The 26,095-nt window shown below is 45.4% G+C and overlaps 1 protein-coding gene across 38 annotated transcripts in view; it reads left to right on the top strand.

Annotated features, from left to right (window-relative positions):
• The window catches only part of DLG1 (discs large MAGUK scaffold protein 1), a 112,856-nt gene that overhangs the window by 57,795 nt on the left and 28,966 nt on the right, over positions 1-26,095 (top strand). For all 38 annotated transcript variants that reach the window (XM_034424602.3, XM_034424609.3, XM_034424606.3 and 35 more), the window contains 6 exons: positions 727-853; positions 4,711-4,867; positions 5,107-5,209; positions 7,613-7,727; positions 8,637-8,813; positions 24,846-24,915. In XM_034424602.3, coding sequence (XP_034280493.2) covers positions 727-853; positions 4,711-4,867; positions 5,107-5,209; positions 7,613-7,727; positions 8,637-8,813; positions 24,846-24,915 — 749 coding nt within the window. The remainder of the gene's footprint in view (positions 1-726; positions 854-4,710; positions 4,868-5,106; positions 5,210-7,612; positions 7,728-8,636; positions 8,814-24,845; positions 24,916-26,095) is intronic.

The raw sequence follows: 26,095 nt of genomic DNA, 5'->3' as shown, positions 1-26,095 counted from the left end.
AAACAGTTTCATCCTCCTCATGCTGTCCAGCACTTGTTAGCTTTCTCCTGAGGGCCTATTTAAAAAATGCTTTGCCCCCATTTTGAGATTCTTCACCAGGATCTGCAGGTTCAGCTTCTCTTCCAAAGTTTCCCACAGTCAAACAAATTAAAATACCACTGTCGGGTGTGTGTGTGTGGCTTCAGTTGGCAAATACGCTGTATGTAGATGGAGTGACTGCCAGTCCCAGCAGAGTCTGTGCTTGGCACTCTGAGGTTAGGCAACCCAGCTCCCTGTATGGGATCAGGCGGCCAATGCTGGGCTGCCTTCATGGCTGCCTAAATGCGGATGACGAAAGGGTTAAAGAAGGGCAGCAGAGTGGCTGGGAAAGAGAAAGGGCATTCTCCTCTTTCATTCCACCCGCACCCCTCTACCTGTATGTCAGGTGGTAGCAGGTGGGCCTAGGTGATATGCCCTGACATCAAGGGAGACGTGGCAGGTCAGAACTTACCTATCCAGGTGCTTAGCAGTGGCTCCTTATTGGGTTGGGGACAGGGGGTCCCCCAAGGTTCGTTCTAGCGCCTCCCAGTCATCTGGTCTGGAGGTCGAAGTGCAGCTAAGAAGGCCACTCTTTTCATTTGGCATCAGTAGCTTAGAGGTGCCAGGCAGGTGAAGGGGCAGCTGCCAATTGGCCCGGGGCAGCAGAGGGCACCTTCTTCTGAATGACCTTCCCTCTCCCCCTCCCAGCTTACTCTCAGCCTGCAGAGAACCACGTCAACCCATCAAGTTACCTGGGCCAGCCTTTGCCACCAGCCTCCCCAGGGAGATACTCACCTGTTCCTAAGGCAATGCTGGGAGAAGACAAGATCACCAGGTAGGAAGTGTCTGTGCCTTTGCAACCACTTCTGCAATATGTCACCGGATGTGGCTGAGCAGTTGGGGGGCGGGGGAGGGTGGGGTGGGGGGGAATGGAGAAGTTCCTGAAAGAGAATAGCTGAAACAGGGCACCCCGAAGGGCAGGAGGCGCCTGGTTGAGAGCGGGTGTCTGTGGGGCCGTTCACTGCCCGGAAGGAAGGCTCTCATTAGGCCGGCTGAAACTTTGCACGGTAGCTCCCACCTCCAAGAAGAAATATTCTGTCGGTGGATGGCAGGCAGTCCTTATGACCGTAAGTTTCTAGAAGGAGTGCTCACGGCCGGAACAGCACTTCCAGCTGTGTCACGGCTGCGTTTCCAATGCTTGGCAGCTGGGCTCACGTTTATGACTTGTCGCAGTGTGGTGCAGCTGTGCGTGATTTGCAACATTTCCTCCTCTCCTCCCTCCCTCCTCCTCTGCCAGTTTCCAGAGAACGGATTCAGTTTTAGAACTATATGAGTTGCTTAAGGGTTGTATGATTGGGACTGAAAACTATGTGATTCATTTAATGACTGCAGTAAAATAGTCATAAATCACATCTGGTTACGTGGGTGCCTTGACTTACCACTGTCATGATTTAACAACTGAAACAAAGGTGGCCATAGGTTGAGGACTACCCATAATGAAGTGCTGTTCCTGTGGAGTTTTTGCTCTTCTCGGGGCCCTGGCAGTTCTTCCTTCTTCCTCTTGGCTGGATTGACTGTGAGGCCTGTCACTTGAGGAAAGGGGGATGCCCAGAGATGTGCAGTGATCAGTTGAGCCCTGGACAGCAGGAGCATCTGTGCTGTGCATCTTGACAGCGTCTTTCAAGGAAGATTGGGTGCAGAACGCCTCCCTCTGCCCTGCAACCCCAGCAGCTCTGGGGGGGCACTGACTAGCGAGCCCCCAGCAGCCTCCAGTGGGGCGCTGACTAGCGTGGGCCTGGCTGCTTTTGGGGCTAGTGGCGGAAGTGGGAAGGGAGAGCCAGGATCAGTCAGCAGCCCGGATGGGAAATCCAGGTGGCTTGGCGGAGCTGCTTGTCCACAGTTGGATGGGGATCGAACATGTTTAATTAAATCGGATAAGGAGGCGCATAGGTTGGATTGAAGGAATAACCTTCGGTACCCAGAAGAGGCCTTGCTGGAATTCCTGCAATGGGAGCTGTGTGGTGGATCCAGCCGAAGGACTTGTGGGGTTTCTCTTGTGGAAGTCTCATTCATACGTTCTTTTTATGCCTTAGAAATTCTGCCAAGTAGACATTCAATGTATACTTGGCATACATTCTGTTAGCTTAAGTATTAAGAAGCATGTTTCTCAGGAGAATTTTGCTAATACCAAATTGTGGATGACTTCTCTTAGTGGAAACTCTACTTCTTGGGTCCCTTCTAGAATATTCACATAATGGAGGTGAGTGGGTTGGACTGTCTTGACATCAAAGTGAAATACAGGTGGTCCTCGCTTACTGTCAAGCCCCAGAGAGGACGCAGTGAGAGCCACTCGAGTTCAGATCTTTATTTGCTTACACTTTTTGGACAGAATCTGGCTGTAACCTTCTGATCTCACAGATCTATTCTGGGAGATTCTAGGCTGCAATTACCCTGAACCTCTTCCTCCTTCCCCCGTCCAGGATGCGGCTGTGCAGTCTCTAGGCTTGGGCCCCTCTGTGGAAGGGGCTGCCTCCTCCCTGGGAAGCCGGAGGTCTTCCTCCCCACTCCTCCTCCAGCTGCACTTTCCATCACACTTCCCAGGGACAAAAGGGCCTGGGAACTCTGTCCCTGAGCGACCCGGTTGTCCGGGGGGCTGCTGTTGCATGGCCGTGCTGGCTCACGCATGGCATTTGTAGCAGTTCCGGTTGCCGCCATGAGACAAATCTTGCATGACTGCAGCGTCCAGCATCTGGGTGGTCACCACCTGGGATCTCCCACCGCTTCCGCATTGGATTCGCTTGCCAGAAGCCGACCATAGTGGAGGTCGCAGAGGGTGATCCCTGTGGCCCTGGGGACGCTGCAAGAGCCCCAACCCTTAGGAGGGACTGTGGGGGTCCCTCATCCAAGCACTATTTCTAGGAAACATGAATTCTGAGGGTGGGGAGAGCTGTCATTTGGGTGGAAGACAGGACCCCTATTTGGGGGCTCTTGAGGAAGGAAAATGTCTGTGTTTTTTTTTTAATCCTTCTCCGAAGGACAAGTGTGGTCTGCCTCGAAGGGCTCCGGGGAAGGCTTTGCAGCCACAGTGTCTGCCGAGGCTCAGCCTGGAGCTCTGGCACTCTCAGCTTCCTCTCTCTTTCTCTCTCTCTCTCTTTCTCTCTTTCTCTCTCTCTCTTTCTCTCTCTCTCTCTCTCTCTCTCTTTCTCTCTTTCTCTTTCTCTCTCTCCCTCCCTCCCTCCCTCCCTCCCTCCCTCCCTCTCTCTCTCTCTCTCTCTCTCACACACACACACACACACGACCAGTTGCACTTTATACATTTCTGTTGCGATGGATGGGTTCGACAGACAAGCTTTAACATAATGAGAGTTCAGTTCCCATTGTTTTCAGCTGTTTCCCTGGGAAAAAACACCAAAAGACTCAACAGAGGCTACAGCGTACTTCTTTCAATAAAAAGAAATACAATTCATGCAAATATTGGAATGCATTGTGTTTATTATTATTATATTATTATAATTTTATTTCTATACCGCCCTTCTCCCGGAGGACTCAGGGCGGTGTACAGCCTATTAAAAGCACAAAGACAAACATCAATTAAAAATAATTAAAATTATTTAAATAGTTTCGGCTCAAATTTAAAACCGCCAAAATTTAAAACACCTAATTTAAAATCATTACATGGATAGCCCAGCCTGGCGGAACAGCAGGGTCTTGAGGGCACAGCGAAATACACGGAGGTCGGAGATCTTACGCATTTCCGGGGGCAGTTCATTCCACAGGGCTGGGGCTCCCACAGAGAAGGCCCTCCCCCTGGGTGTCGCCAGCCGACATAACTTGGCTGATGGCACCCTAAGGAGACCCTCTCTGTGGGAGCGGACTGGCCGGTGGGAGGCTATTGGTGGCAGAAGTCGGTCTCGAAGGTACCCAGGTCCTATGCCATGGAGCACTTTAAAGGTGGTAACCAGCACCTTGAATCGCACTCGGAAGACCACTGGAAGCCAGTGCAGCTCACGCAGGAGGGGTGTCACGTGGGCACAACGAGTTGCGCCCATAACCTCCCGTTTATGTAGAAATGGCTTGAGTAAATTGTCGTATTTATTCAATTAAGTATCCTGTTCTCTAATAAGAGCAACTGTGGGTGGCTGGTATATTTCTAACATATCCTGTTGGAGAGTGAATTAATTCTTTATGTAAATACAGTATGTTCCATTTGGAAAAAAGGTTAATACTAATAACTTGATTTTGAGATGGTTAGGATGAACTATATAGATTTTAATCTATTACATTGACTATAGATGATAATAAATAAATAAATATGGATTGTAATAGGTTTATATAACATTTATAGATACATATATCTGTATATATATGTCCTCAGTTTTCTTTTATTATTATTTTTTCTTTCTTTGTCTTTGTCTTTATAAAAACAAACAAACAACAAAAAAGAAACAGTGTTTAGAGTCTCTGCAGAGTGAGAACTAATTGATTAAAACCTCAATTCTTTCCAGTTGCATTTGATATATTTTTTGGTAGGTTTAGCAGTAAAAAGAAGAGTTTCTTGCTGAAATCTTTATTCATGTGCCTATTAAATTCTTAATTTGTTGATTAAAAATGCCTTGTGCACCTTTGGCTGTTGTTATCCCGAGGCCACTGCTGTCCGTGCCGGAGTGACTGTAATTCGTTTCTCCTTTTAAGGGAGCCACGGAAGCTGGTGCTGCATCGGGGCTCCACAGGACTTGGCTTCAACATCGTGGGGGGAGAGGACGGGGAGGGGATTTTTGTCTCCTTCATCCTTGCCGGGGGGCCTGCAGACCTCAGTGGGGAGCTCAGGAAAGGAGACCGCATCATTTCGGTAAGACCCTGCAAAGGAGGATACCAGTCAGGTCTTCTTGGGCCTTGGGAGTCTTCTTCGACAAGGGTCCCCGGACCGTGCTGGGCTCTGCCTGGCAAGGAGGGCCGGGGGGAAGGCCTCTGTGACTTACCAAGAGGCAGCTTGGCCGTCTGCAAGAGGCCGGGTTGGGTTCCAAGCCGGTTGATTTGGTGACATCCACGTCCTGATGTGAGCGATGGTTCCTTTGTGTTGCTTTTCAGGTAAATGGCATGGACCTCAAAGCTGCAACCCACGAAGAGGCAGCCGCTGCCTTGAAAAACGCCGGTCAGTCCGTCACTATCGTAGCTCAATATCGTCCAGAAGGCAAGTGATTGATCAGATTAAAACCTCTTTCTCTTGGGAATCTCCTGCTCTAAGATCTTGCAATGGCAGAGAGGCTCGAAGGCTGAGAATGTTGATGACATGAGTTACAGGTAGTTTGCTTCTTAGGTGACTTTGTCGAGGCCCAAGCACAAAAAGGGTAGGGAATTGATGCAAGGTGCCAGGAAGAGGTCACACTCGGGGGCGCGGGAGAGCTGCCCCTCTGAAGCAGCACCCTCTGATGGGATCTGGGAAAGGGGCTCCCCCTGTGCCCCCCACCCCACCCCCTCCGGCATTCCAATGGCTCTGAACCTCTTAGTCCTTGGCAGGCCTGGCTCACCCCCTCACCTATGGGTTCAGATACGCCTCTTCGTTATCCCCAGCCTCACGTGCATTTTCCTTACGTGTCACCTTTTGCTTTCTTGTGTTGTTTTCCTTTTCTTCCTTTTAAAAAAACCCACCCAGAGTCGCAAACTGTGATTAGCCGGTTTGCAATATTTTAAAAACAAAACACCTAATAACATATTCCAGCTTCATTCTGGGATATTCTTCAGAATGGGAATCTGGCCCTGTGGGAAATGACCCTGCATTGCCTAGTCTAGTCCTCAGTTAGTGACAGTGAGTGGAGCCAATATTTATGTCAATAAGCACTCTGGTTGTAAGACCTGTTGTCATTTGACCACATTTCTTAACGATGGCAATCCGTTGAGAAGTGAGAATCATAGGTCATTAAGCGAGTTCCTGGTGGCTTGCAGGCAGGTAGGGCACGAGGCGTGGCATGAGCACAGTGGGCCGGGGGTGGCTGCTGCTGCTGGGCGGGGGAGGGTGCAAGGCAGTGGTGAAATGTAAAATTTGTTACTAACGATTCTGTGGGCGTGGCTTGGTGGGTGGGCATGGCCAACTTTTTTTTTTCCTTTTAAAACCATTTTTTCTACAATCTGTCCGGCTGAAGAGGTTGTAAAAAAAAATGCTTTTAAAAGCCTCTGACGATCCCAGCTGAGTTGCCTGATCGGCAGAGGCTTTTTTTTCTTTTAAAACCATTTTTTCTACAATCTGTCCGGCTGAAGAGGTTGTAAAAAAAAATGCTTTTAAAAGCCTCTGACGATCCCAGCTGAGCTGCATGATCATCAGAGGCTTTTTTTTAACTTTTAAAAGCATTTTTTTGGCTGAAGAAGTTGTAGAAAAAAATAATTAAAAAAAAAAGCCTCTGATGATTGCGCGGCTCAGCTGGGCATGGGGGGGCAGGGATGTTTGCTACCGGTTCTCCGAACCACCTGCCGCCATCGCTACCGGATTGGGCGATCCGGTCCGAACCGGGAGCATTTCACCCTGGTGCAAGGGACTGACCAGAACAACTGGCCACCTTCCCTGCCAGCTTCCCCTTGGACTTTGCTAGTGGGAAGCCGGCAGGAGGAATTGCAAATGGCTGTCACATGACCGTGGGGCACTGCGACTGTCATAAGTGTGAACCAGTTGTTAGATGCCCATATCACAATCACGTGCGGGGTTGCTGGGGTGGGTGGAAATTCGAGGACCAGTTATAAGTATCACTCGTTCAGCACTGTCATAACTTTGAATGCTAAACTGGTGGCCATTAAACAAGGACCTTGGTCAAAATTCCTTGGCTGACAGGGTCCGCAGCATGCCCTTTCTGGTGGGGGCGCACAGGCCAGTCCCATTGGCGGGTGGGGAAGCGCTTCTTCAGGTAGCCTGGACCTCTGTCATACAGGGCCTCCAAGGCTAGAATCCACATCTTGGGTTGCACCTGGAAGCTGATCGGCAACTGGTGCCATTTGCGCAGCGGTGGTGTTCCTTGGGCCATCCTGGCGGCCCCTAAAACTGTCTGTGCCAGCTGTAGCTTCTGAAAAGTCTTGAAGGTTAGCCCCATGGAGAGCGCATTGCTGTAGTCCAAACACAAGATGACAGAACGCAGGGAGGGCCCAGAGCCTATGCTCATTCCCAGCCCTGGATTGTTTTGGCACTGGCTTTATTGTTAATTGAATCTGTTAATCTGTTGTTTAACTGCTTTTAACAATTTATGATTTTGTTTTCAAATTTTCTTAACTAAATGCTCCCCAGAGCAAGAGTAGGCTTCGATCAAACAGATAGATAATCCATGTTTTATTCCGTCAAATTTCTGGAGTAAATGTGTGTAGCCTTGCAGTGTCACCCTGTGTGTGTGTGTCTGCATGAGCAAGAGAGAGAAAAATGAGTTGTTCCACATTGTTTTTGAAATCAAAATCAATTGGGGGGTGGAGAGGGAAGGATATGTGTTTAAAGAACACTGGATTAATGGTGGAGTTGTTTCCAAAAGTCTAGGTGGGCGTAAGATTTGGGGCGATCAAAAACCTGATATTCTGCAGCAATGGCATTTGTGGAACTGACCAGCATTTCCCTTTTCCTCAGAATATGGCCGTTTTGAAGCCAAAATACACGACTTGCGAGAGCAGATGATGAGCAGCAGCATGAGCTCAGGATCTGGCTCTCTGCGGACCAGCCAGAAACGGTCCCTCTATGTCAGGTGAGGCTTCGGGGGCTGTTGAGGGGCCTGGCTTTGTTGCTGACCCCATTGTCTCTTGAAAGATGACACTATCTGACGGACAGCTGAGAGGCTTTGGAGCCTGGCAGCCCTAGCTAACTTGGTTTGGCAGGATAGGCCTGGATATTTGAGGCTCCCCGGTACTACTGTATCTCTCCCTCCTGAATGTCATGAAACCTGATCCATCAGGGGTCATTCTGCTTGGCTTGGCCATCTGCAGACACCCCCCCCGCTTTTGTTCTTCTCCAGATGTTCTCATCTGGCTCTCCTCCTCCTCCTCCTCCTCCTCCTCCTCCTCCTCCTCCTCCTCCTCCTCCTCCTCCTCCTCCTCCTCCTCCTCCTCCTCCTCCTCGGGTCTCAAGACATGAGGAGCCTTCCTTCACCCAGCATTCGCCCCGGCTGCACTGTTTCGGGATCAGCTCTTCAGCCTCTGCATTTCATTTAAGAGTTTCATCCACCCCGTCTCAGTAACACCCATTAAGCCGTATTTGCTTCTCTACATTAAGGTGCCTTTCTGTAGGTTTCTCACACTCTGTGACTTGGCATGGCAAGACTCAAAGTCTTGGCTCATTAACTTGAGCAACTGGTACAACTGTAGAAGCAAAGCAGAATATATTCGTACTGCAGGAAGAATATGGGACTTATCATTTTTTAGGGTGCTGAAATCGCAGCTTAATGCAGCAGCCCCTCCCCTAGCTGATGATGCACCATCAAGCTTCGTCATGCATGTCCGTTGCCCACCACTGTGTTTGGAGCAGTTAATTGGTTTTCTCCGGGGGGATGCAAAGGTCTTCCTTGGGAATCTTGTCCTCCCCACCAGAATTGCTGGCTTTTTCCTTCCGATTCTGTCCCCTGGCTACCTGTTTTCTCTTTTCTCCCCTTTATCTGCAGAGCCCTCTTTGACTACGACAAGACTAAAGACAGTGGCCTCCCCAGCCAGGGGCTGAACTTCCACTTTGGCAACATCCTCCACGTCATCAACGCCTCGGATGATGAATGGTGGCAGGCACGACTGGTGATGCCAGGCGGGGAGAGTGACCAGGTTGGCGTCATTCCCAGCAAACGCAGGTAGCTGTCTCGCACGGCGGCTTGAGGCCTGCCAGGAAAGGGGTTGTGGGAGAGAGGAGCCCCATTTAGGATTGGCTGCTTTTTTATCAGGCTGTCTGTGCGAACTGTTGGTTGGCGTCCAGAGGGGCTTCAGAGATAGTCCAATCACATGGCGGCAGGGAGCAGGATGCAGGAACAGGAACAGCGTATGCTTTATTGCTGTTCTAGACAGGAATCTTGCCAGACTAAAGCACACTCTATATAGCAATCACACAAATCCTGTGAAGTTTTTTTTAAATAAAAAGTTTTTTATTTTTATTTTTCATCAACATATTTAAATGTACAGTCTCTTATCCATCATTAATCATTATTCATTCATCTTATCTTTTTACTTTCATTTGTTAATTGTTCGGGCCTGCTCTTTTACCATTTCCTCTCCTTTATTTTACCACAACCTTTCCTCTTCCTCTTCCCTTCTCTTCCTTCTTCTATCTCTTTCTACTTTCCTCATTCCTCCTCTCCTTCCCTTTTCTACTTCCTCTCCCCTTTCCCCACTTCTCTCTTCTTTCTCCCTTTCTAACCCTCTCTCCTACTCTTCTTTCCCCTCCCTTTTCTTCCTCTCCTTTTCCCTCTCTTCTATCCATCTCTCTCCTTTCCTCCCTACTCCCCTCCTTCCCTCTCTCCTTTTCCTCCCTACTCCTCTCTCCTTTTACACTCCCTTGTTGTTTCCATGGTATGGTATGGAGTATTAAGATGCTAATCGAGCAGCCCTGATTTTCTATTTATATACATCTTCATTTCAAATTCTTTTTTGTTTTATAATTACATCTCTTCTATCATTCCTGTACATTATTACTCAATCCGTGTATTATCTGGGTACAACATTTTTGTGCCATCATCTTCAACATTTATCATCATTTTCTTAATGTATACATTTATCTTTCCTCTTACATTTAATTTTAATGACACTACAACATATTCTTATCTATATTCACTTTCTATCCATTGATAAAATGGATAGAAATCCATACAATATATGGATTTCCCCCATATATTGTAATACTCCGACTCCCAATGCCAATGTCAATCTATTCATTTCTGCACATTCCAATATTTTCTTAATTACCTCTCCCTTTGTAGGAATTTTGTGCAAATACCATTTTTGCCACCTTTATTAGATGTATTATCAAATATATATATATTTTACTATTCTTCTCTGATAGGATACCCAACAGGAACAATTCTGGTTTTAAATCAATATGTTGCTGTATCATTTGTTCTAACCATATTTTAATTTTTTCCCAATAATTTCTCGCTTCTGGACATGTCCACCACATATGATAATACGATCCCGGTATCTGATGGCATTTCCAACATTTAGCTAATTTATCTTTAAACATTTTTGCCAGTCTTTCTGGTGACATGTGCCATCTATAAAACATTTTATACAAAGTCTCTTTATATGCTGTGGCCATTGTTAATTTATAATTTCTTTCCCATAATTGCTACCATTTATCTAACTCAATTGTATAACCAACATTTTTTGCCCATTGATTCTTTAACTTGTTCTTCTTCCAAGTTTACTCCAAGTAAATGACTATATAATTTCCTAATAGTTTTTTCATATGTTGCTGTGAGTATTTCATCCAATACTGTCATTTCCAAATAAAAACCATATAGCTTTGCATCTTTTTCATATCTCGATTGTATTTGCAGCTGAGTATACCACTCCATTTCAATCCCTTGTTCATCTAGTTCTTGTTTCGTTTTCAATTCCCCTGTTGCTGATAAAATATCTTTATATCTTACAATGTTTCCCATATTAATAATATTTGGATGTACTAATCCTTCCATTGTTGAAAGCCATGTTGGTATTTTCAAATAATTTTTTTCTCTCCTCTCCCATACTAATAATAACGCATTTCTTACATATTCATTGGCATCCTTCAATCTCAAGAGACTATGGTATTGTGCTCTGGAAAGAGATCCTAAAAAAGCATCTAGTGTGACTAAAAAGGCCAATTCGAGAGTGGCCATCCCTTCCACACTGAGGGCAGATACATTCTATCCCCTGCCCAGCCCCCAGATTTTGCTGGTTCCGGGACTGCCTTTTTGCCTCAGCCTGCCGAACAAGTTTCTCTTCGAATTGGAGAAGGCCATGCTGCGTCTTTAGCCTCCAAGCTGAACGATCAGAGGTCAAGGTTTCCCAGTTGTTAATGTCCATTCCCAGGGCCTTTAGGTCCCTCTTGCAGATATCCTTATATCGCAGCTGTGGTCTTCCTCTGAGGCGCTTTTCCTGCACTAATTCTCCATACAGGAGATTTTGGAATCCGACGATCAGCCATTCTCATGACATGCCCCAGCCAGCGTAGATGTCGCTGTTTCAATAGTGTATACATGCTAGAAATTCCAGCACGTTCCAAGACTGCGCTATTTGGAACTTTGTCCTGCCAGGTGATGCCAAGAATTCGTCGGAGATAGCGCATATGAAAGGTGTTTGTAATGCCTTTGAAAATAACTATACATCTTATTTTTCCCATACCATAAAAAAGCGTGCCAACCCAATTGTAAGTCGTGCCCCTCCAAAGTTAGTAATACTCCTCCTCTTAGTCTTGCATCTTGTAACATTTTCATATTAATTCTCACCTTTTTTCCCTGCCATATAAATTTCAATATCATTCTATTCAAGTTTTCAAAATATTTCTTTTCTAGTGTTATTGGTATTGTTTGAAATAAAAACAACAGTCTAGGTAATATGTTCATCTTAACTACTGCTATTCTTCCCATTAATGATAATTACAGTTTTCCCCATCTTTCCAGGTCCATTTCAATTTGTCCTTTCAATTTGTAATAATTATCATTTTTAATCGTTGCACACCTTGCTGTTAATTGTATTCCTAAATACCTTACTTTTTTGGTAATCTGAATATCTAGTTTCTCTATTAAGTCTCTTTTCTGTTTATCTGTGATATTTTTCACCAATATCTTTGTTTTATCTTTGTTAATTTTCAATCTTGCCACCTCTTCATATTCCTCTATTTGTTCTATCAGTTTGGGTCCTATTTCTAATGGCTCCTCTAAAATAAATACTAGATCATCTGCAAATGCTTGCAGTTTATACTCTTCTTTTTTTAATTCTTATCCCTTTTATCTCTTCATTTTGTCTTATATTTCTATTTAACACCTCCAATGTCAACACAAAGAACAAGGGGGATAGAGGATATCCCTGCCTTGTTCCTTTCATGATATTAACTTTCTCTGTCATATCTCCATTTATTATCACCTTTGAAGATTGTTTGCTATAAATTATCTCAATCATATTTATAAATCTTCCCCCAAAGTCCATAGTCTGTAGTTGTTTTGTCATAAATTGCCAATTCATATTGTCAAAGGCCTTTTGTGCGTCAAGAAACATCAATACCATTTGCTTTTCTGGGTGTGCTTTATAATATTCCAAAGTGTTCAAAGTCATCCTCATATTGTCTCTAATTTGTCTCTTTGATTTTGATCTGCATGTATGAAATCATTTAACAATCTCTTCAATCTATTCGCCATTATTGATGCCAATCTTTTATAATCCGCATTTAACAAAGAAATCGGTCTATAGTTTTTAACATTGTAAATCTGTACCTTCTTTTAGTATAAGAGTAATATATGCCTCCATCCAAGAGTCAGGTATTTTTGCATTCACTAAAAGATCATTAAATACTTCCAACGTTGTATTGCTAATTACATCCTGAAAAGTTTTATACAGTTGGTAACCCATCTGAACCTGGTGTTTTACCATTCTTTTGTTTTTTAATCCCCTCTATTACTTCCATCATCGTTATCCTTCCCTCCAAGGCCTTCTTGTATTTTTCTGGTATTTTTGGTAAATCAGACTTTTCTAAATATTGTATAATCTTCTCTTCTGGTATTGTCTCTTATTTCTGTACCACTTTTTTCTTTTCTTCATTTCAATAACATAGCTGTCCTTCTTCATCCATTAATTGATTAATTAGTTTTTTTCCCTTCTCCTTTTTCATTTTGTATGCCAGCCATCTGCCTGGCTTATTAGCATTTTCAAAAAAGTTTTGTTTAGATATCTTTATTTTATAAGCCAAATCCTTTTTTTCAATTAAGTTCATTTCATGTTTTTTTAAATCCATTTGATTTTTAATCCTCTTATTTTGCGTGTCTTTTTGTAATTCTATCTCCAATTTCTTGTATTCTTCCTCCAGTTTTTTTTTTTTTTGCATTTGTCTTTTCTTTTTGTTTCTTTTTCCCAGGTAAATCATTGCCAACCCTCGAATATATGCTTTTACTGTATCCCACACATTTTGCAATGATGTGTCTTCCTTTTTATTTTCCTTGAAGAAGAAAACCAATTCTTTCTCCACAAATAGTTGAAACTCTTTTTCATTTAATATTGTTTGATTCAAAGTCCATCTTGATCTCTTTCTTTTGCCCTTCCATGTAATTATAATCAGATTATGGTCAGCCCAAATGCTTGCTTCAATGTTTATATCTTGTACATTAGCTAATAAATCAATTGACATCCACATCATATCTATTCTGGACCATGACCTATGTCTATTTGAATAAAAGATATACTGTTTTTCTTTCAAATGTCTTTCTCTCCAGGCATCTTGAATGCCTAGTTACTCTATCATTATAAAAAAAGCCTTTGGGAGCATTTTTCTAGATTTTTTTATTGACTTTTGTCGTCTTATAGTCCCACTCAACTTCCCTTATCGCATTGAAGTCTCCCATTATACAAATATTGTCATACTCAAATTCTATTATTTTCCTGTGCAATTTTCCATAAAATTCTTCTTGCTTGTTCTTTGGAGCATATATCGCCACCAAGAGTATTTGTTTATAGTTCATTGTTACTTCCACCATAAGGATCCTCCCTTCTTCATCAGCAAATATTTGTTTGGGTTCTAATTTCTTTTTAATATATAATATTATACCTCTTTTACTTTGATGTGTTAATGCAGTAAATAGTACACCCAATTTTGAATACTCCAATAATTTTTTGTGTTGCTTTCTAATATGAACTTGAAAACATACTATGTCCATTTTTAGTTTTCCCAATTTATTAAGAGTTCTTTTCTTTTTTATTACCAAATTCAATCCATTAATATTTATTGATATTGCTTTTATTTCTTCTTCCATGTTTTACCTGTTACTAGTTTTTGTCTATCTTGTCGTTCTTATTTCTCTTTGGTCCTTGGGATCGTTTGACCTTGCCCCTTCTCTTATTGCCCTTTCTTCTTGTTCTTTTAACATCTCTCTTTTTTTATCTTCTTTTTCTTTTACCACTTCAACTTGGACTCTAGTTTCTCTTTCCTCTCTCAGCTTTTATTTTATTTATTTATTTATTTGATTTGATTTATATGCCGCCCTATCTCCATAGGACTCAGGGCAGCTCACAACAATAAAATATTTATTCTTGGGCTTCTTGAAGCCCAAATATTGGTTATAAAATAATTCCGCTTTCTCTATCTCTGTCCAATCTATGTCTTTGCTCTTGCCAGTACACCAATATTCCTTCTGGTATTAACCATCTAAAGTTTACTCCTTTTTTAATTAAAGGTTTTGTCAAAAATTGATATTCTTTCCACAGATCCCTTACTCTTCTAGGTATCTGTTTCACCACCATCACTCTCTCTCTCTATCTTTATACTTTATTGGAGTATTTCTTGCTATCTGCAATATTTCTGTTTTTATTGCTTTCCTGGTAAATCTTACATGTACCTCTCTTGGCAGTTTATTTCACATTGCATATCGAGTATGTGCTCTGTATATCTCGTCGATCCCATTTAATATCTTTTCCTTGGTTTCCTCCATCACTTCTGCCAGCATCTCCGCCACCACTACTGCCAAATTCTCTCCCTTCTCTTCTTCTATATTTTGAAATCTTAAATAATACTCCACTCTATCCAGTTCCAGAGAGATAATTGTTTTTTTTCTGATTTTTGTCAGTTATTGTGAGTCTATCATCCATCTCCTCCACTCTTTTTTCTGTTGAGTCTGCCTTTTCTTCCACTTTTTGTATTCTTTCTTCATTTTTTCCCTTCACATCTTTAAACTCCCCTTCTACTTTTTCCATTCTCTCATCCAGTTTGCCTATTCTTTCTTTAAAGTCTTCATGAAAAACCTGTATCATATTTTTAAATTCCAATTGCATGGCCATAGTGTCCAATGTCCTCTGAATCACAGGGCTTGAAGTTGATGTTGTGGAAGGTAACTGTGCTGTTGTCTTCTTCATCTTGTCACTTCTTGTATATTATAATCCACTGGGTTTATAATCCAAATACGACTTTAATTTATAATCCAAATACCTAATCCACCCTGTTGGATGGATTAGCTAAAAATAAAAACCAAAAAACTCCACCAATCCAAAAACAAAAACAAAAAAGAAAAAGGAGAAGAGAAAAAAAACAAACAAACCCAAAAACAAAGCCAAAAAAGGGTCAAAAAATCCAAAACTTCAAGTTCTTCAGGTTGTTCTTACCTTAATCCAAATGTTTATGTACTAAAGAAGTTCAAACATCCAAAAAACCAACTAGCTAAAAAAGGAAGGAAAAAACAACAACGACCAAAAATGAAAAAGTCCTATGCAAAGCAAAGAAAAAGAAGAGGGAAAAAAAGAGGGAAAAAAGACCTAAAAGAAAAAGCACAATTCACACTCTTGGTCCACAAAAATCAATAAAAATAGTCAAAGAAAAAAGGATCACTAAGAGTGATCAAATAGTGATAAAGTCCCAAACCAGGAAAAAAAAGAAAAAGCTCTCACAGTCAAGGCTGTTTATATAGTATCAACAGTCTTGTTATTACTTCTGCTTATTCACAACCTCAAAAGGAGCACTATTCTGGTTTGTGTTAGAAATAACAGTCTCAATATTCAGCTCTTTGCCAGACACAGCTGTTTCTTATCAGTCCAACCTACAATCTCAAGACCAGTTCTCTCATTCAATTTGTTCAAAACAATGTCTTTTTGCTGGTGTTTCTAGGTGGCGCTGCAATTCACTTTCACTCAGGGAAAATAGGAAAGGTTTTATAACTATAATTCATACAATCATTTCAACTCAATTCCATTTCATTTAGTAAAAATCCAAAAGTCTAAAATTTAAAAATATTCAATTATTTATTTATTTATTTATTTATTAATCAAGTTTCTATACCGCCCTACTCCCGAAGGACTCAGGGCGGTGAACAGCCAAGATAAAATACAGATAATACAAATATTAAAAATCCCTTAAAATTATTAAATATTTCGGCCGAAACACAGATTAAAACACCCAATTTATAAAATCACAAATTAAAAAATTTAAAAAATTTAAAAAATGGGAGTTAGGCCAGGCCAGCTTGCTGAAATAGAAAAGTTTTCAGAGCACGGCGAAACGGGCGCAGGTCCGGGATCTTCCGTATCTCTGGGGGGAGCTCGTTCCAGATGGTAGGTGCCCCCACAGAGAAGGCTCTCCCCCTGGGGGCCGCCAGTCGACACTGTTTGGCCGACGGCACCCTGAGGAGCCCCTCTCTATGGGAGCGTACTGGTCGGTGAGAGGCTATTGGTAGCAGAAGGCGGTCTCGTAGATACCCCGGTCCGATGCCATGGAGCGCTCTAAAGGTGGTAACCAAAACCTTGAAGCGCACCCGGAAGACCACCAGGAGCCAGTGCAGCTCGCGCAGGAGGGGGGTCACATGGGAGCGCCACGTCGCTCGGCCGCATTCTGGACCAGCTGGAGCCTCCGGGTGCTCCTCAAGGGGAGCCCCATGTAGAGAGCATTGCAGTAGTCCAAGCGGGAAGTAACGAGAGCATGAGTGACTGTATTTAACGAGTCCCGATCCAGAAAGGGACGCAACTGGCGAATCAGGCGAACCTGATAAAAAGTCCCCCTGGCCACGTCCGTCATGTGCTCTTCTAAAGACAGCCGTGAGTCCAGGAGGACACCCAAGTTGCGAACCCTCTCCGTGGGGGCCAGTGACTCGCCCCCAATAGTCAGTGATGGCACCAACTGACTATATCGGGATGTCGGAAACCACAGCCACTCGGTCTTGGATGGGTTGAGCCTGAGTCTGTTTCTCCCCATCCAGATCCGCACGGCCTTCAGGCACCGGGACATCACTTCAAGGGCATCGTTGGGGTGGTCCGGGGTGGAGATGTACAGCTGAGTATCATCAGTGTACTGGTGGTACTTCACCCCGAAACCACGGATGATCTCACCCAGCGGCTTCACATAAATGTTGAACAGAAGGGGCGAGAGGACCGACCCTTGTGGCACCCCACGTACAAGGGGCCTCGGGGTCGACCTCTGCCCCCCTGTCAACACAGACTGCGACCGGTCAGAGAGAAAGGAGGAGAACCACCGTAAGACGGTGCCCCCACCCCTAACTCCTCTAGCCGGTGCAGCATGATACCATGGCCGATGGTATCAAAAGCCGCTGAGAGGTCTAATAGGACCAGGACAGAGGAACAACCCCTGTCCCGAGCCCTCCAGAGATCATCAACCAACGCGACCAATGCCGTTTCCGTGCTGTACCCAGGCCTGAAGCCCGACTGGAACGGATCCAGATACGACAATTCATCCAGGTACTGGGGGAGCTGTCGCGCTACCACACTCTCAACAACCTTCGCAACGAAGCGAAGGTTGGAGACTGGACGATAATTTGCCAACACTGCCGGGTCCAGGGAAGGTTTCTTGAGGAGAGGCCTCACCACCGCCTCTTTCAAGGCGGCAGGGAAGACACCCTCACTCAAGGAAGCATTTATAATCCCCTGGAGCCAGCCTCGTGTAACCTCCCGAGAGGCCAGCACCAACCAGGAGGGACACGGATCCAGTAAACATGTGGCTGCGCTCAGTCTACCCAGTATCCTGTCCACGTCTTCGGGCGTCACAGAATCAAACTCTTCCCAGATAATACTCACAAGACCTGCCTCTGTCCTCCCCGCTGAATCTACCCAGTCAGAGTCCAGATGATCCCGAATCTGAGCGATTTTGTCATACAGATACTGTACAAAATCCTCGGCTCTACCCTCCAAGGGGTCCTCCCGCGCTTCCTGGTGGAGCAGGGAGCGGGTCACCCTAAACAGGGCGGCCGGGCGATTATCTGATGACGCAATAAGAGTGGCAAAATAGTTATACTTCGCCACTTTTATCGCCACCAGGTAGGTCTTAGTATGAGACCTTACCAGTGTTCGGTCAGATTCAGAATGGCTGGCCCTCCAACCACTCTCCAGGCGTCTTTTCCGGCGCTTCATCTCCCTCAGCTCCTCAGTGAACCAAGGAGCCAGGCGAGATCGACGCCGGGTCAGAGGCCGCAAAGGCACGACCCGATCCAAAGCTCCAGCGGCCGCCCTATCCCAGGCGGCCACCAGCTCCTCAGTCGAGCCGTGTGCCAGAGTCTCAGGAAATGGCCCAAGTTCCGTCTGGAACCTATCAGGATCCATCAGGCGCCTGGGGCGGTACCACCTCAATGGTTCCGCCTCCCTGCGGCGGGGTGCGGCGGTTCGAAGGTCAAAGCGAAGGAGGGAGTGATCTGACCATGACAAGGGCTTGATCACTATATCCCCTATCTCAAGATCACTCAACCACTGACCAGAGACAAAAACCAGGTCTAGCGTGTTTCCCCCCGTGTGAGTAGGGCCATGAACTAACTGGGTCAGGTCCATGGCCGTCATGGAAGCCATGAACTCCCGAGCCACCTCAGACGCCTCACCGACGGATGGCAGGTTAAAATCCCCCATGACCATAAGCCTGGGGGTGTCAACCGCCACCGCGGCTATAACGTTGAGCAGCTCGGGCAGGGCTGCCGTCACGTGGCAGGGAGCCAGGTACGTAATCAGCACACCCATCTGCACCCCATGACCCCACTTCACAAGGAGGGACTCACAACCAGCCGTCTGAGGAACAGTGACCTCCCTCGGACCAAGACCCTCTCTAATAACAACCGCCACCCCCCCCGCCCCTCCCCTGTGTCCTCGGCTGATGGAATGCGTGGAAACCGGGTGGGCACATCTCAATGAGGGGGACCCCCCCCTCTTGGCCCAACCAGGTCTCCGTAATACCCGCCAGATCCGCTCCCCCCTCCTGAACAAGATGAGGGGGGCTTTATTTACCACGGACCGGGCGTTGCACAGCATCAGCCGAAGGCCCAGGGCCTGAGGGTCTGTGCAACCTGAGGAACGAGGGGAGCATTGGAGGCCGGAGCGTGCCACCGCTTGGAGCCAGTGGGCGCGCGCTCCCACAACCTGATGTGGCCCCCTGCTCCCACCATATCTGCCCCTCCCACCCACAGTACTGATGTAATGACCATCCATAACACAAGCTCTAACCCCCTCCTTGACCCCGGTTCCCACATCTCTAGTGCCGTGCTCTTCAGCCGGCTCTGGCCTCCTCCCAGACAGGTTCTCCCCCAAACCCACCGAACCCACCCCCCTCCCAGAAACCTTTAAAACCTTATCTAAAAATTTCCCCAAAAAACCCCACAACCCCCTCCTCGCCGCATGCCACCTCTCGGGATTCCAAAATCCGTCATCAAGGTAGGCCCTCGATAGTGAGGAGGGCCAAACCTGCGAGAGGGGGGAGTCTCGCAGCGCAAGCAGGTCAGCAGCCGTAAACATCGCACAAAACAGAGATGGAGAGTCAACTGGTCAGGGCTTCACCAGATCGTCCAATAATACTGGGTCAAAGTAGATCTTCATATCAGGAGCTGGTTCACTGCCCTCTCACGACAGTGAAAGGGGCCAGTGACATCCCCCCACGTCTGGAGGATAATTATCCCAGTCACCCTCTCACAGTGACTGGGGCTGATGACACCGACAATAAAGTCACAATAGTCCATCCTTTCATCTGGCGGATGACAAACAGCCCCCTCAGCACCTGCACACCATTTTGCCCAGTTCTCCTCCAGTTCAGGGTCGCACAAGAAGCCAGCAATTTGTAAAGTTATTAAAGACGGTGATGATAATCCCACAGGCACAAGTTCTTCCCTGGGGCGAGAGTAGGGATAGCAGACAAAAAACCCAGTCCAAGTCCAAGGGTGGGTGGCCATCAAAGGCCAACACCCACACATATCTGGGGGAAGAAGGGGGGGGGAAGGAGAAGCCACCCGAGGCGACCGATAGAGCCCTGGTCAGCCTCCCGCCTCTCCTGTCCCAAGACTCCCCCAAATCCCCAGTCTCAGCTCTGATGACAAACAAACCCCGGATAACAGGGGTCAAGGCTCAAAAAAGAGCAGATGGTAATCCTGAGGGCAAGGCAAGGCTGTCTGTATTCCCCCATCCACCTGTTGCAAGTTCTTTTCTCAGCTGGATGATCCGTGGCTGCCATTGCCTTCTGCTGCCGCCGCCGCCACCACCGCCGCGGCCGGCTCGCAACCGGCACCCTGGGCTCCCCATGGCGCCTCCAGGACCCCCGAAAAACGTCAGGAGAGCGTCCCAGAGATCCGTGAGGGGCGAGGGGATGAAGGGCACCTCCAAGCCGCCGCCGCCGCATAGCAACGCCGACCGCCGCCGAACACTCCGGCTTCCACTCCTCCCGGCGCTGACAAGCCGGAAACAGCTGTTTTTAACAGGCCGCCACCCCATCTCCCGCGGCGGCTTCAAACAGCGCGTCCCGCCCTGCCCTGATATTCCGGAGGGCGAAAAAGCCCTCAGCAGGCAGGGCGGGCATTCCCCTCATTGGGACTGGAGCCGGAGATAGTTAAAGCGGCTCCCGAAGACTCCTGACACCAGCGACCTCTCCATCTCCTCCGCGGAGCTCAGCCGACCGCCGCCATCTTGGGACACGCCGGAAGTAGTAATTAGGCTTCCTGCTCTTATTTTCTTGTTTCCCAAATCAGTTTTACTAATTCATTCAATTCATTTCTTCTGCTTGGGCCAATCCACTTTCTTCGCCACTAAGCTACTGGAAGTGGAGAGCTGACACACGCCCCACTCTCCCCTCCTCTCTTTGTACCATTTACTTTTCTTCTAGATTTTTCCCGGGATTTATGAAAAGAAACATAAAATAAAAAAACCGGCTTCTCATCCAGATGATTCCACGTCTGTTACTTCTCCGCTTCCACTATTCACTGGCTGCTTTCTCAGTCGTCTGATTGAAAAGCTGCTTCTGACTAACCAGGGAATTTGTGATTTCCTTGTGTTAGCCAGTCCGTGCCTCTCATGCTCACTGTCCCTCCGAGACAGTTTCGGTTAATAAAGACCCCCAAACGGCTTCAATATCAATGTTTTCTTGGGAGCCCGAGAAAAGTGTTATCTCGCCATGATGTTGGCCATGCTGGCTAAGCATATGCTGAGTGGCAGAGCCAAGTAGCCAGCGGTGTGTACAGAACATGGGCCCTCCCAAGTCCAGGTGGGAGATTCCACAGAAAGTTGTTGAAGTAAGAGGGCAGGAGTCCCGTGGGGCTTCCAGATGCAGATGGATGGGCAGCTACTAGCCAATCTGCCAGACATGGTGACAGTAGAGAAAGTAGAGGCAGTGGAGATGGGGGGGCCAGCTCCGCAGGTGGCTCCTTAGGTGGCGGCAGGCTTCCCCGGATGGCAGTGATAGGGGGGATGGCTCCTCAAGCGGTGGCGGCCCGGCAACAGGTGAGGCAGGCTTCCCCGGGCAGTGGTGGGCAGTGGCAATGGGGGGCGGCGGCTCAGGCGGGCAGCGGCAGATCAGGAGCAGGGGCAGCAGGTCAGGAGCAGGGGCGGCGGCGAGGCGGCAGTTCTCAATTTATACCAAACGGTTCCCCAGAACCGCTTGATTTTCACCTTTTTTTTTTGAATCCAGTTTTATTGATTCCCCCCCATTTCCCCCCACATATTTTATGAACAGAGTTTTAGCCATATCATAACATATACAATTTAACATATTCAAATACATTTTACTCAGTTACAATTTTTGCCAAAATTTCCTTTTTCCATTTTTTGATCATGTCTTAAAACTTCTATGCTTATTTGTATAAACAACATCTTTATTCGCCCTCAAATTCTAATTTTTCTGTTTTAACTCATTTATTGTCTTTTATTTTTTATTATCTCATTCTTTATCCTAGTGCATTTATGCATGTTCGGGAGTGCCTTTCTTCCATTTCATCTTTTTTATTGTACAGCAATCTTTCTTCTCAATCTCTTCCATCTCCCTCCCTTCTTTCCTTTCTACTTTCTTTTTCCCTCTTCTCCTACTCCTTCTCTACTTCCCCTTCCTTTCTCCCTCTCCTCCTCTTTCTCCCTTTCTAACCGTCTCTCCTACTCTTATTTCCCCTCCCTTCCTTCCTCCCCTCTTTCCTTTCTTCCCATTCCTCTCTCTCCTTTTTCCTCCCTTCCATCCCTCTACTCCTCTTTCGTTTCTCTCTATTGCTGTATTTATTTTCTATTTTCCACTATGGTGTCCAGGCAATCCCGACTTTTCTTTCATTTATTTTCTCAAAATTCCCTTTATCTTTTAATTATTAACAATGTATTTTAACTTATTCCATTTTTATCTTAAATCCTTTGCTAGTATAACCTTCCAACCCTTAACAATATCTTTCTTCTATTTTATTTCTTACATGTATTGTTTTATTCTTACTTGCATCATTTATTTAACATTTCCATTTTATTCAATTTTACATTTCAATTTTCCCCCTTAATTTCAATTAATTCTTTTGTTACTATTATTTCTCACGAATTTGTACATCTTCCAACAACAAAATATATAATCCATTCTGTCTTTCGCATCTACTGATCTATTTTACATTAAATAGTGTATTTTTTCTTTTTTACTTACTCACATTTCATTTTATCTTTACTTATATCCCTTTTACAATAATCTGCATCTTCCTTCTAAATTGCTTTTTACATATAATTTCTAGAGTTAACATCCTTCTCTTCAATTAGCATATTCATCTTTTAAATTCCTTTTTACTATCTCCTAACTATTTTCTTTCGATTTCTCCACAATTCCATTTCTTGACACTTTCCTCCCTTTCTCCCATTCCCTTGCCTTCTTCTCCTCTTTTTTCTTCCCCATTTCTTTCTCTTCTCTTCCTTTTTGAGATGTATTCCCCCTTATCCATTTTTATTCTATCACTATTAATCCCAGTGTAATCAACTTTTTTATTCTGTCACTGTTAATCCCAGTATAATCATCTTTTTATTCTGTCACTGTTAATCCCAATGTAATCATCTATATCTTTATTTCCATTTATTTCCTTCCCAATTCTCCATGCTATCAATTTAAAAGGCAAGGATTTTTAAGTTTATTATTCCTTTGCATATAATTCAAATTCAAAGTCCATGTAGTGTCTCTTTTTTCTTTTTTCTTTTTTTTCTTTTCAGATAGTGTCCAATTCAAACATTCGTTTGAGCCGTTCCAATTTCAGTCTTTGTTCTCTCCGCTCCTCTTGCAATCATGTTCTAGTTAGTATAAACAAAACACTCTTACGGTACTTTCAGAACTTTCTCACGATGATATGAATAAGCTTAGTATGATACTTTCTTTCCACCAGCAGATGTCTCTCTCCAATTCACAAATCCTCCAGCCACAAAATATCCATTTGTAATTCCACAAAAATGATTATTTCCTCTTCTCCGAATTAAATACTTTTGTGTTTAAAGAATACGTCTCTATCTCCTTTTTTCTTGTCTTGTTTTAATTTTATTGAAATCCAGTTTTAAGTCCCGGTGAAAGGTTCCTTTTAAGGCTTTAGTTTTAGTTTTAAAGTTCTTTTTTTCCTTCGCTTAATTTCCTGAGTGCCAATTAGCCGCTAATTAGTCGTTGGGACTTCTTTCAAGCTTTTAACAGTTTTTTCTTCTTACCTGTGAATTGGCCAATTACTCACCCGGTAACAATACTCTGTTCATTCTCCATTCCTGCTCACATTTTAATCCGGTTGCCCCAGCTTGTAGCGGATATAATGGCTGCCTCCTCCACCGTCGGGTCAAAGAGCTGTCTCCGACCTTCCGAGGAGCTTGCCTGCTCCTCTTTGGTCTTTTGAGACACCTCTCTCTTTCCCCCGTCCCTCCAAGATGGTTCTGGTCCGAAGACCCCCCCTGACAGTGGTTTGTCTGGCTGGATTTTCGCGAAGCTCATCGGAGCTTCGCTATTGCCCAGCCAGTATCGCCGCGACGCTTCTGGTTCCTCTGATTTTCACCTTTCTGATTGGTGGTTGGATCTCAGAATACCGCCAATCAGCTGCCTATTGCCACCCATTGTTGCCGCCATTGCACCAACTCCCTCATCCCTCCCCACAGGTATGGCTGATGCAACATTTGGTGTATAAGACGCAGCCATATTTTCACCCTCTTTTTGGGAGTAAAAAGGTGCGTCTTACACTCCGAAAAATACAGTAATCTGTTTCCTCCGGGATTCAGGGGAGCTGAAGACTCCCTTCTCGGCCATCTTCCCTAAAAAGGGAAGTTTGAATGCAAGTTGTACAGTTGTGATGGATCCAGCAATGGCTTTGCAGACTCTATGACTCTGCAGACTCTAAGACACATTCACCACAGCATGGATCCAGCCATGTGTGACCCCTGAGGGGCTTTGACCAGCCAGGTGACCAAGCTGGTGACCAAGCTCCTAGTCCCAGGGACCCATGGAGGTGAATGGAATGAACTCCCTTTCACTAACCAAGCAAATCTTTGTTTCCATGGGGTGTAATGCTAAGGGCCCGCTCCCCTCCTGATTGGGCTCTGGAAGGCCTGTCTGTTCTCCCTGGCCTTGATCTGGGGTGGAGGGGGGATTGAGTCCCTTTCTGGATGCGTTTGGCCACATTTCCCATTTGCCTCACCATCTGTTGTGTATTGTGCTCCTTCTGCTATTTTGTGAGCAGCCCAGAATCAGGCAAATGCATGTGTGCGTTTTGCCACTTTTATTGCACAAGGTGATGCTTCTGGCAGGTGCATTTATCAACTGCTGCTTGATTCTTTCATTATTCTCTCTCTCTCTCTCTCTCTCTCTCTCTCTCTCTCTCTCTCTCTCTCTCCCTCCCTCCCTCCCTCCCTCCCTCCCTCCCTCCCTCCCTCCCTCCTATCCTGGAAAGGAAAAGTTCAGAGCCGCAGACCCTCATAGGTTTTCTCTTGCATTTTCCTTGCAGAGTGGAGAAGAAGGAACGAGCTCGGTTAAAGACGGTGAAGTTTAATTCTAAAGCAAGAGGCGACAAAGGGGTGAGTTTCGATTAATGATTGCCATTTTAATGCCTGAAGTCACTCTGCTGGAGAAGCCATTTTAGGGCAGAGTCACTGCCAAAGGGAAATTTGAAGAAAAAATATATCCCACATAATCAGAGGTTTGGTGAATGATAGAAGCATTGAGGAATATCTAGATATTTGTTCTTGTTAAATTCTGATGGGGGACAATTGGGGGAGGAGGTGCTTCAGGTGTGAGGCTGCTTAGAATTTTTTGCCCTATCATTGGAATAACAGCAGTTCTGTTACTTCTACTATATGACCCAGAGGTTAGGGTTAGGGTCAGCACTAGCTCTGAAGAAGCTTCTTGGATGAGAAGTGAAACGTCCTTAAAGAAAAACCAGAAAGTCCAGTTGCCTCTTGAAAAAGCACCTTTTGGGACAACTGTGACCTGTATGACTGAGAAGCTCCATAGACATTCTACTACTGGTATATGACAACCTTCAATTACTTAAAACCATCGGGCTGGAAGGGACTTCGGAGGTCTTCTAGTCCAACCCCCTGCTCAAGTCAGGAGACCTTATTCCATTCCGGACAAATGGATATCCAGTCTCTTCTTAAAAACTTCAGTGATGGAGCCCCCACAACTCCACGAGGTTCAGCTGTTCCATTGATTAGTTATTCTCACCCGCAGAAAATTTCTCCTAAGTTCCAGGTTGAACCTCCCCCTAATGAGCTTCCACCCATTGCTTCTTGTCTGGGACAGCCCCTCCAATACTGAAAGATGGCGGTCACCCTAACCCTCCTGGGCTTCCTTTAGACTGGATATACCTAGTTACCTCAGCTGTTCATTGTATGGTTTAGCCTCCAGACCCTTTATCATTTCCCGCCCCTATCTTTGTTGCGCTTCTCTAAACACTTTCTAGGGTCCTGGCATCTTTTTTCTAAGCGATCAGAACTGGACGCTGTGTTCCAAGTGTGTCCTTACTACTGCCGTCTGAAGCAGTGCTATCGCTTCTCGTGCTCTTGATGCTGTCCCTCTGTGGAGGCTGCCTAGGATTGTGTTAGCTTTCTTAGCACTTGCAGCACATGGCTGGCTCATACTGAGGTGCCGGTTGTCCACTAGGGCACCTGGTTCTCTCTCACAGTTGCTGCCTAGTCTATATCTATGCATTTGTTTTTTCCTGCCTCAGTGCAGGACCTTATTTTTCTCACCACC

Source organism: Pantherophis guttatus, chromosome 6, assembly GCF_059756535.1.
Source record: "Pantherophis guttatus breed Tessera chromosome 6, ASM5975653v1, whole genome shotgun sequence".
Classification (NCBI taxonomy): domain Eukaryota; kingdom Metazoa; phylum Chordata; class Lepidosauria; order Squamata; family Colubridae; genus Pantherophis; species Pantherophis guttatus.
The sequence above is the reverse complement of the archived record's forward strand: the minus strand, read 5'-3'. Positions and strand labels throughout refer to the sequence as shown.